The sequence below is a fragment of the Esox lucius genome, chromosome 7, assembly GCF_011004845.1.
Source record: "Esox lucius isolate fEsoLuc1 chromosome 7, fEsoLuc1.pri, whole genome shotgun sequence".
Classification (NCBI taxonomy): Eukaryota; Metazoa; Chordata; class Actinopteri; order Esociformes; family Esocidae; genus Esox; species Esox lucius.
In genome coordinates, this window is record NC_047575.1 from 24,220,024 (window position 1) to 24,232,310 (window position 12,287).

The 12,287-nt window shown below is 40.2% G+C and overlaps 1 protein-coding gene across 1 annotated transcript in view; it reads right to left on the reverse strand.

Moving 5' to 3' along the window:
- Positions 1-12,287, reverse strand: part of LOC105010994 (vacuole membrane protein 1) — a 50,287-nt gene that overhangs the window by 13,362 nt on the left and 24,638 nt on the right. The window contains exon 6 of the mRNA XM_010870713.4: positions 5,615-5,676. Coding sequence (XP_010869015.3) covers positions 5,615-5,676 — 62 coding nt within the window. The remainder of the gene's footprint in view (positions 1-5,614; positions 5,677-12,287) is intronic.

A 12,287-nucleotide genomic window follows, 5' to 3' on the forward strand; every position in this document is an offset into this window, starting at 1 on the left:
TGAGTATATAACATACTCATCCCAACCTGGAATGTGAGTATATAACATACTCATCCCAAACCTGGAATGTGAGTATATAACATACTCATCCCAACCTGGAATGTGAGTATATAACATACTCATCCCAACCTGAAATGTAACCAATCACACTGAAACATTTGCAAAGAAATTGCATGGCCTGGGAAGGTTCTATTACATTCAAAACTACTGGCACATAGAGCGTTCCCATTCACATTGCCAAAGTAAACATATTAATAAGTAAAGAGTAATAAAAAGTAACAAATAGAGGACATTTGGGAAACAGTGAGAAAAACATGTGTGGCGATTTCAACATCCTGGTTGGTCATTTCCTTGACCCTCTCATTGGGCCTGGCAGATTTAGAGCCTGATGTGATGTCTAGTCAGATGGCCGTTAGGGAGAGGCAGGGAGGTTGGGAGGCAGGGAGGTTGGGAGCAGAAAGGGCCATCTGAAGGAGCATTGTGCTGATAATGTGCTCCACACTGAGACGGACTCACATGGAAAGTGATGCTTTCTCATTGAGAGGAGGCCTGTTCCCCCGTTCTCCTTCAGCCATTAACCACAGCAGCATCAGCCCCGCATCTCAATGGACCGCTCACCGATAACCCCCCTCCACTGACTCACAGCATGAGGGCCGACTGAATCACAATTAACGACCTGCTACAGTGGCTGACTGGCTGTTGTCATCTGATGGGCTTCAATCACCACTGACTGATCGTGAACCAGGATATTTTAGGTTCACTGAATTAACATGCCAGCTGTATTTAAAGACAGTCAGAACAGTATAAAAACAAGCACATAAGAATGTAAACACAAACACACAGAACAGCAAACGGACCGATGCTTACCAAATGTTTGTGTTTTGTGTGTGTTGTGGCATGCTAAAAGCTTTCTCAGAGGAGGTAGCCACAACTGTGGGTGAGATAGCCACAACAACAAACCCTATGGGATACATGGACTTAGGCTAGACATGCTGTAGACACTGAATCAGTTTCTAAAACTCAATACAATCATTGTCTTAATCAAGAACGCTTTCATTGCCACAAGTCATGTAATCTGGCTGTTGGGCTGAATGTGGCTTAACCCACCAGTCTCAACACTAGCCCAGCCTAAACACGCTGCCTTGCTACAGACATCAAACATTGCTCATGCCCGGCTGAAATTAATATCTAATCACTGCGCTGTCATTACTGATGTTCATCAAACATGGTTAACAGAGTAAACCAACCATCCTCTCCAGTTCCAGGAAGAAACTGACGGTGATGATGGTGTGTGTGTGTGTGTGAGTGTGTGTGTGTGTGTGTTTGTGTGGGTGCATGTGCATGTGTATTTTTGTGTGTGCCTGTGTGTGTCCCAAAGTGGATGTGGATTCCAACCACAGACTAAATGACTGGGCGCTTAAAGATAACAGAGAGTTTTAACAGGGGACTTGAACAGTTATCTGATGAAACCACCTGAGAATTTAACAGAGAAATATGTTGGTTATCTGACTAAAAACCACCCGAGCCATTCAGACTTCAGGGCTGTCGTGAAGAATTTAGTGTGCCATGCAGCTGTGGGACATCAGATCACACAAGAAGTAGCATGTGATTCTTCTGTGAATGGTTTGGCAACACTATACAAGGAGAGGCTGGGATAAAAGCTTAATTATTTATGGTTGTGGTGTGCTGGCACTGTTACCAATGTATCAACATTTTTGGTATTCATTTTTGATTGCTCTAGAGTTCAATCAAAAGCCAAACTAGATAACAAAGGTCACGACAAAATTGAGAGGAAATCTTGATGTATTCTGATGAGACATCAACATCAGTCCTAAAATCTATTCTAAGGGTTGCTACATGGTTTTATCAAGAAGTACATTTTTAGATAATGTCATTTGTTGTTTATAATTCAGCTTTGCATTGGACATTTTAACTGAATTTACCCACTTACACTTATATTTTTTATCATTTAGAATATTGGTTAGGAATAATATATATTTTCAAAATGACCTAAAGCTGCTGGAATATATTTTGGTAGGCAAGAAATGATTTCATAAAAGGTCATGCTATGACTTGCGTGAGGGGAATTTACTGCATAATGGTTCTTTTAAAGTGCCAGAGGTTCCTCCTCAGTGCTCAATAGATGCCTATTGTTTGGCAAATGTTGAGATTCACTCAAATTAAATGAGCACGTCCTTAAATCTCCTGGGCAGAAATCTGAGCCACCCAGATTAGGCAATTTTTATTGTAAAAAAAGATTTCAGTGAACAGCACTTTAAAATTGGAAATGTGAAGTTAAGAATAGTCCAAAATCATGTGTTTAAATATTTGCTTTGAACATCTCCTTTTCAGTAATGTAATTATCCACCATGTTTCACCATGCAAGGTTACAAGGGGACTGACCGATACCTATCTGTACAGTTAGAATTTGCTAACCTCACTAACAAAAAGAGGGAAATGAATCTACTGCCTTAAGTCATGTGAGATTGAAATGACCAAGTCCAACGACCACTTCATTCAAGGAATGACATGATCCTTTTACTCCTCTTTCTATTCCAGAGACTTGGTAGTTAGGGTTTTGATTCAATTTTAAAAGTGAATGATATTCATTACTCATATAATAAAAAATATAAGGAAACTGAAAATACATTCAATGTATTAAAATGTATATTATATATATATATATTTTTTTTTTTAAATATATATATATATATATATATATATATATATATATATATAAATATTTTTAAATATATATTTTTTTTATTGAGACAAAAACGATTTGATAAAACTTAAGAAGATGGATAACTACTCCAAATGGACACTATATTATGCACCAACATTATATATATATAGCCCCAGTCAAACATTTGGACACACTTACCCATTTTAATCAGGCCTCATCTTGCAGGCCTGTAGCTGCAAAGAATATACATCTCAGACAGTTAAATATAAATACTAAAGATGAAAAAACATTTTACAACAACGTTACTGTCAAGGAGCATTGTACTATATACCGTCTTTACAGGACAACCATTAGAGCCTGTAAGAGGCATAAATATTAACTGTAGTAAATATTAAAACAGATCTGCAGATACTGTTTTCCATTCCTATCTTTTATAACATCACTAAAACAATTAAGGTTTTACATTTAAAAGAATTATCTGCAGAAACAAAACTGTTATTATAGTCTTAAAATTCTACAGCCAATAGCAACACTGCTGACTGAAACCAGCAACAGATATTTGTACATTTAAACCATAAGAAAAACAATTATTAAATATATAAAAATATCAAGGAATTTGCATTGCATAACAATGACTCATTGTAAATGTAAAGACGAAAAACTCAACATTGATAGATAGGCTAGAAAACTGACAATTAAGACATGCGCCTAAAAGGTTTATTAAAAATTATAATGGGCATTAGTAAAAGGGTTCATAGTAATGGGTTAGTGTTAGGGTTAGGAGTGGTTAGTCAGGTAAAGATAATAGGTGAGGATTGATAAGGTGTTTAATGAGGTAAAATGTATATGTTAGGGTTAATAAGGTGTGGTTAGTCAGGTAAAGTATATAATAAAGGGTTAATAAGGTTTGGTTAGTCATGTGAAGTTAATATTTAAGGGTTAATAAGGTTTGGTTAGTCATGTGAAGTAAATTTCTAAGGGTTAACAAGGTGTGATTAGTCAGGTGAAGTAAATATTTAAGGGTTAATAAGGTGTGGTTAGTCATGTGAAGTAAATATTTAAGGGTTAATAAGGTGTGGTTAGTCATGTGAAGTAAATATCTAAGGGTTAATAAGGTATGGTTAGTCATGTGAAGTTAATATTTAAGGGTTAATAAGATGTGGTTAGTCAGGTTAAGTAAATATCTAAGGGTTAATAAGGTGTGATTAGTCAGGTGAAGTAAATATTTAAGGGTTAATAAGGTGTGGTTAGTCATGTGAAGTAAATATTTAAGGGTTAATAAGGTGTGGTTAGTAATGTGAAGTAAATATTTAAGGGTTAATAAGGTGTGGTTAGTCAGGTGAAGTAAATATTTAAGGGTTAATAAGGTGTGGTTAGTCAGGTGAAGTCGATATTTAAGGGTTAATAAGGTGTGCTTAGTCAGGGCAAGGCTTAACAATAGTGAAGGTGTGTGAGATGGGTATGTCCTGGGATGAAATTAAGCCTCTATATTGGGTAACAGTCATGGTGGATGGGCCAGGAAGGATGTTGACAGTTACAAGATTGTGAGCTGGTACACTCATAGTGAAACTTTCTAATCAATTGTGATCTATTGCTGTGCAACCCCTCAGGGCCTGAGACAAACAGGTGTGTAGCAGGACAAGATCTAAGGCCTATGAAAAAAAGTAAAAAAAATGTTTTCCATATCACACCACACACTCATTCATGTCTGAAAGAGGACAAATATAGGCATGACCTTTTGAAGCTATTCATTCATTACGGCGCGCGCGCGAACACACACACAAACACCCCCCCCCCCCCCCCACACACACACACTCACACAAAATTTTTCACATATAATTAAATTATAGCCATTTTTGTGTGTAATGTCAAGGAATTCAATACATTTCAATAAATGTAAGAAAAAACACAAATCTTCTTAAAACCAGCTTTAAATAAATTCACCTTTGTACTTACTTTCAAAAACAAAAGAAAAGAGCGGGAAAAGAAACTGCTGGCAAGGATGTAAGCTGATGCAACCTAGCAGTCTGATTTCAGCACCACAGAGACTGTGTGTGTGTGTGTGATGTCCCAGGTGCCAATTTAACACTGTGTTGGGAATACACAATACACGCCACTCCCCCGACTGGCAGGTGTACAGACAGACAGAAGGTAGTTTCCTTTTACACACCTGGTCCTGCTATCTCTGTGGGCAGTGGGTATATATGGGCAGGAGAGAAGGGTTGGGTGTGAAGGCTCTTCTAGCTGGAGGCTTGAGAGGCCCAAGGGGCCAGTGACAGTGACGTCTGACTGGTATCAAATCGGTCTGCTTGGGTGACACCAACCGCCGGTGGGGGTGGATTGGTGGTGGTGGTGGTGGTGGGGGGGGGGGGGGGGGGGGGGGGGGTTAGTGCTTGGACTTGAAAAGGCTGCAGTTGTTGCACCACTCATTGAGGCACGCATGAAATGTCTTTTACTGAGATATCAACCAACCCCACGTCCACTACAGAGCCACATGACCCCAGACAGAGGGCAGAGCTCAGCCAGCCTGTGTCAGGTTACTGGGTCTCCACAGCATAGCAAACACATAAGCCAATCACCAGCCTGTCAGGGTCTATCAGAAATGTTTTGAAACTAAAAGACATTCCACACCACATCTTCCCATCCTCCCGTCTTCAACTGATGTCAACACCTGTGTCAGAGTCAGAACATAAGTGAAGTGGGTTTTCCCAAAAAGGGTTCAAACCGCGTAAAAGTGCCCCACAAGAAGCGCTCTCTCAACCGTCATGTTCCACATTAGCCCTTTCATGTGTGCTACTCACCATCTTTCTCCTCTGCTCTATTACACACGCTCTCACACAAGCCTGCACGCACACACACACACACACACACACACATTTCCATTTCTTCAGAGGAGGCCCAATATTACTCAGTGACTGGGTTACTCACCCAATGACAGACACCATCTGCTCCACAAGGTGCCTGCTGAAGGTCACAATCACAAACAGCTTCTGTGAGAGGGAGTGACAGACAGTCGGTCAGAGGGTCAGTCAGTCAGAGGGTCAATCAGTCAGTCAGTGGGTCAGTCAGTCAGTCAGAGGGTCAGTCAGTCAGTCAGTGGGCCATGAGGTGGTGAGGGGTATTGTTGGGCAATACACTCATGTTCTGATTATTAATCTGCCGGACCCCCTGTGGTCAACCAACACCACAATCGGTGCCTGATAGGCGGTCAGCAGTGAACCAGCCATGAAGTGGCCCTTTGTTGTGGAGGCTGGGAACAAAGGCCTGAGCCCCCATGACACATAACCAATGCTCAGACACTCAGGTCAGGAAATGAGTGTTCACAGGCAGGCTGTCCTCATGGTTGGTGTGGGGTTACTGCTGATACAGAGAACTGTTGAAGAGGGGGATCAGGAGGAGATGTGTCACTCCTTTCGGACAGCAGTTTATACAAGGGGGGATTTTTGGGTTCCTGTCCAGTCTAATTCCTGCTTATTCCTTGCCCCAGAATAGACCCAGGAGACAGGGGTTGGCCATTACAGCTCAATCAGGCCCTATTTGGGGGCTCATTAAAGCTCTGTTTATCACTCTGTTACTGTTCAGCCCCCCACTGAGCAGTCAACCAGGAAACATGGGCCTGGGAGAGTCCAAAATGGCCGGTCATAAGAAAAAACAATGTGAAGAACAAGGTTAACAACATTTTGTCTTTGGACTCTAAGTGGAGTTAACAGATTTAACAAGATGATACTACCTGATTACACCACACTAGAATGGGTTCTCACAATGTCCATGTCTTTTGAAACAGAGTAAAAACCAAACCCTGGAATGTAGAAGTCAGGGAGTCTATCAAAATGGAGTTTACTTCTCTTCAAGTGTTTAGGGGAGACTATGTGTCATGGACACGGAAGGTAAGAGATAATCCCAGAAATGTCTGCTCAGCACTAAACCATTTCCTCTGAGCTTTTACTGTCCACTTAGCAAAATAACATTTACTCATGCCTCCGTTTAACTGAATCAACATTTTACATTGAGGACTATAAAACCACACCAATGCTAAAATGTTTATAATTTCAGGAAAAAAACTAGCTAGTTAATCAATCAGCTGACAGTTCACCCGCACCCACCTGCAATTGCTAATTAACTGTCAACAACATCCTGACAATATTTGATAAAGCACTGACCCAATATATATATATATATATTTGCACTGACCCATATATATACAGTTTCTCACAAAAGTGAGTAAACCCCTCGCATATTATAAATATTTGATTACATCTTTTCATGTGCCAACACTGAAGAAATGACACTTTGCTACAATGTAAAGTAGTCAGTGAACAGCTTGTATAACAGTGTAAATTTGCTGTCCCTTCAAAATAACTCAACACACAGCCATTAATGTCTAAAAGGGTTTAGGTCTGGAGACATGCTTGGCCAGTCCATCACCTTCATCCTCAGCTTCCTTAGCAAGGCAGTCGTCGTCTTGGAGGTGTGTTTGGGGTCATTATCATGTTGGAATACTGCCCTGTGGCCCAGTCTCCGAAGGGAAGGGATCATGCTCTGCTTCAGTATGTCACAGTTGGCATTCATGGTTCTCTTAATGAACTGTCGCTCCCCAGTGCCGGGAGCACTCATGCAGCCCCAGACCATGACACTCCCACTACCATGCTTGACTGTAGGCAAGACAAACTTTGTACTCCTCACCTGGTTGCTGCCACACCTGCCCAGTACTACAGCCACATAGACACCATCTGAACCAAATACGTTTATCTTGGTCTCATCAGACCACAGGACATGGTTCCAGTAATTCATGTCCTTAGTCTGCTCATCTTCAGCAAACTGTTTGCGAGCTTTCTTGTGCATCATCTTTAGATGACATCCTTCTGGGATGACAGCAATGCAGACCAATTTGATGCAGTGTGCGGCGTATGGTCAGAGCACTGACAGGCTGACGCTGATGATATGACGCTGATGACGTGCACTCAACTTCTTTGGTCGACCATGGCGAGGCCTGTTCTGAGTGGAACCTGTCCTGTTAAACCACTGTATGGTCTTGGCCACCATGCTGCAGCTCAGTGTCAGGGTCTTGGCAATCTTCTTATAGCCTAGGCCATCTTTATGTAGAGCATAAAAAAAATTCTGATCCTCAGAGAGTTCTTTGCCATGAGGTTCCATTTTGAACTTCCAGAATTTGATGATTTGCCATGAGTGTGAGAGCGATGATACCAAATTTAACACAGCTGCTCCCCATTCACACCTGAGACCTTGTAACACTAACGAGTCACATGACACCGGGGAGGGAAAATGGCTAATTGGGCCCAATTTGGACATTTTCACTTAGGGGTGTACTCACTTTTGTTGCCAGCGGTTTAGACATTAATGGCTGTGTGTTGAGTTATTTTGAGGGGACAGCAAATGTACACTGTTATACAAGCTGTACACTCACTACTTTACATTTTAGCAAAGTGTCATTTCTTCAGTGTTCAGTGTCACATGAAAAGATGTAATCAAATATTTACAAAAATGTGAGGGGTGTGATCACTTTTGTGAGATATATATATATATCCACTGTAAATAACTTTTATACAGTAATTAATCACCCCAAACGTTACATTTTCAAGAGCAAAAGTTCTCTCTCCCGACACTCAGACACTATGCCACAACATCTGCACAATGAAAATGAATGATTTCCCTATGTTATGTTATCTTGTAATGACCGGTGGCTCAGTAAACATGTATGAGAGATATAATAGCAAGCATGAAATGGTTTATCTCACAGCAATAACAACAAGGATTGTTCTCAGCAGTATGGACAGACATAGCATCCTAAACAGCAAAGTACAACTTGAGATGTATATATGGATATATTTTCCAAATGGCCGAATCAAATATTAAATATAGCTACATTGATACACTGCAAACAATATGTAGTCATAAGAGAACACATTTCATAGAAGGTTGTGTAAAAGAAAAAAGAGAACGTGAATGTTGTGTCCTTAGACTAGCCTTTGAGAGTGTCTGGCAGCTTCAGACTGTCTGATTAAGATACGTGCTGGCAGCTACCTTTTCCAGATCAGACACAATATTACATCTACATTTTAATAATTTAGCATACGCTCTTATCTGAAGCAATGTTCAGTTGCAAAAAGGGTTTACAGTCTTGTTCAGGAAAAGGACACATTTTTTACTTTGCCAGCTTGGGATACATCCTAGCAACCTTGTGGTTATTAGTCAGAGACTCTAAATGCTAGGCTTTCTTCTTAAAAAGGTGCATGTTTAATAATTGCATGTATAAATGGCACATCCCTATACACTGCAAGAAAAGGATACAGCTACTTGTCGTCCACATAACGTTACATGATCATAAACTCACCTGCCACACTTATAGAAGGGCAAGGACAGTGTAATAATCCCAAGCATAACTACTATCCAGTAAACATCACCAGTAACTACCTCCAGAAAATCTGACCCAGTTCAGAATGTCACAAGTTGTGAAAATACCTGCATCCTCTGGGACTCATGTCAGTGTTTACAGGAAGAGCGTTGATGAGGCATTGTTTACAGGAACAGACTACTCTTGTTGTGAGCCTAAATGCATCAGCTCACCTCGAGGTACAACCCTGTTCTCCAGCCCTGTGAGGTGGACCAGTACTACAGCCACATAGAAAACAAACTGAGATGGACCAGTACTACAGCCACATAGAAAACACACTGAGATGGACCAGTACTACAGCCACATAGAAAACACACTGAGATGGACCAGTACTACAGCCACATAGAAAACACACTGAGGTGGACCAGTACTACGGCCACATAGAAAACACACTGAGGTGGACCAGTACTACGGCCACATAGAAAACACACTGAGATGGCCCAGTACTACAGCCACATAGAAAACACACTGAGATGGCCCAGTACTACAGCCACATAGAAAACACACTGAGATGGACCAGTACTACAGCCACATAGAAAACACACTGAGATGGACCAGTACTACAGCCACATAGAAAACACACTGAGGTGGACCAGTACTACAGCCACATAGAAAACACACTGAGGTGGACCAGTACTACAGCCACATAGAAAACACACTGAGGTGGACCAGTACTACAGCCACATAGAAAACACACTGAGATGGACCAGTACTACAGCCACATAGAAAACACACTGAGATGGACCAGTACTACAGCCACATAGAAAACACACTGAGATGGACCAGTACTACAGCCACATAGAAAACACACTGAGATGGCCCAGTACTACTGCCACATAGAAAACACCTGCAAATCCCCCTAGTGCATTGTTCTCCTTTCAGCTGTAAACCATTACATCATTCTATTCCCTTTCTACAGGACAATACAACATCACCGTAGTACATTCAGAGTACACTACACAGGTACAGCAAAACAAGGTGCCATTTATACAACAGAGTTCCAAAACGACCATTTACCCAAGGACAGGATTCTACCAAAGACCAATTTAATCAGATTTTTTTTAAAGTGTGATCTTTGTAATGCAAAGGGCTTTACTTAAGCCTTAAACCCCCTAAAAACTGTTAGAAAAGCAAGGGTTACTTGAGGATTATTTGGCAGGCAAGAATTATTTTCTGGAAGGCCAGGAAGGTTCTACATAGAATCATATATAATAAAAAACATTCTAGCATGATCTATTGATCTTTTTTTTAATAACTGTGATTTGCAGGTTGATTGTATGCTGCACGAAGAAAAACAGATAGGGTTTTCAAAACTAAAGAAATCCACCCTACCCTGACAGTCACTCGTACTGCAGGTTGCGGATGATTAACAATTCCCTGTGTTAGATACTGTAACCGTGGCTGGGATACAAAAGAAATTACACATCCCTTCGCAAGGCAGTATAATATGACTTGCAGGTCTGATGTGACCAATAAACCTAAAGTTTCAGACACCAGTATTAGGGTGTAACAATAGAGTCTCAGTGAAAGACCTGCTATGCAATGTATTGTCAAAAATCATGTCATTTTAAAGACTGGCATAGAGGATTCTAGGAAGAACCTATTCCGGGACACCTTTTATCACATAGACCTTGCTTTAAATATATTATTCAACCATGCATAATAAACCATACTAAGGAGATAAATTGTGTAATGCATTAAGTATACACAAGTATAATGTAGCTAATAGTGGATTAAGTCTGTAATCTTGGCATGCATGCGGGAAAAACAACGCATCACTGCAGGAATTACGTGCATTTGTAACTATTTTGGAAAACGCCTTTACCTCAGTATGAACAGAGCTATTACGCTCAATATCAACATATCCCAGTGCTATTGGTCTTTAATGACTTGCTACTATGTCCAGCGTCAACAAATGCCGTTTACCAACCATCAAAAAACAGATGCCAGTAATGGACGTATTCATAGTTAAATAAAGTGGCTCTTTGATAGGGTGTTAATTTTTGGTATTGTGAGCAGGCGTTTCCACTTTCATTCCGATGGTTGCAAGTTTTATTCCAACCAGAGGCAAAAAAAAAAATTGTTGTGAAATTGAGTTGTTTAGACAGGCGTTTTTCTGTTTTTGTATCCTGACTCCAACCTCAGTGCCTTAATGGTAACCTTACCCTTAACCTTCATCCTAATCTCAGTAACATCAAGCCTAACCTTAATCCTAACCTTACCCTTAACCTTCATCCTAATCTCAGTAACATCAAGCCTAACCTTAATCCTAACCTTACCCTTAACCTTCATCCTAATCTCAGTAACATCAAGCCTAACCTTAATCCTAACCTTACCCTTAACCTTCATCCTAATCTCAGTAACATCAAGCCTAACCTTAATCCTAACCTTACCCTTAACCTTCACCCTAATCTCAGTACATTCATGCCTAACCTTAACCAAAACCTTATTCCTAACCGGGACACAAGTACTGGGATGCATAATCTTAACCATAACCTAACCCTAGCCTTGTTCCTAACCCTAACACCAGTATTGTGATGCGTAACCTTAATCCTAAATGAATCCTAACTGTTAACTCTAAATGTTATTCGTAATGAGGCGTTTTTCATTTTTAATCGATTATGTTAAGGACCAACATAATAGCAAAATCTTAAAGAGCAATGTAATAGTGAGTCAATAGTGAGGATATGTTGATTGCAAACTTAACTGCACTGATCTTTGTCATACTGAACATAATCACGGTGTACAAAATATTTTCCAAATGAACGTAGTTCCTGAGAGGTACAACTGGGGAAAAAACAAATTATTTCTTTATAATAGAACTTCACTTTTTAAGTACAGTTAAAACAATGCAAGTCCCTTATTCATTTTATTAAGGGACTCAGATATCTTCTCCCTAAAGTGTCTATCCTTGACTGCAGCAGCTGCTCTCACAAAATGGATGACAGACCCCTGCTTTCACTGCACAAAATGGCCTCCTTACTCTCAGTTTTGTAGAGTGCATATTCAAAATGAAGTGAAAACTTGACCCATCAGATGAACAAGAAAAAAAGTATTTTTTGTCCAGATTTGATTTCAAACTTTAGACTTATTACATAGCAAATAACTATATGCAAGACATCTATGTAAAAAGGTTCTTGTCATATTTTCTACAGCTTTTTCTGCCCTGTTCTTGTATAAAGTACACTC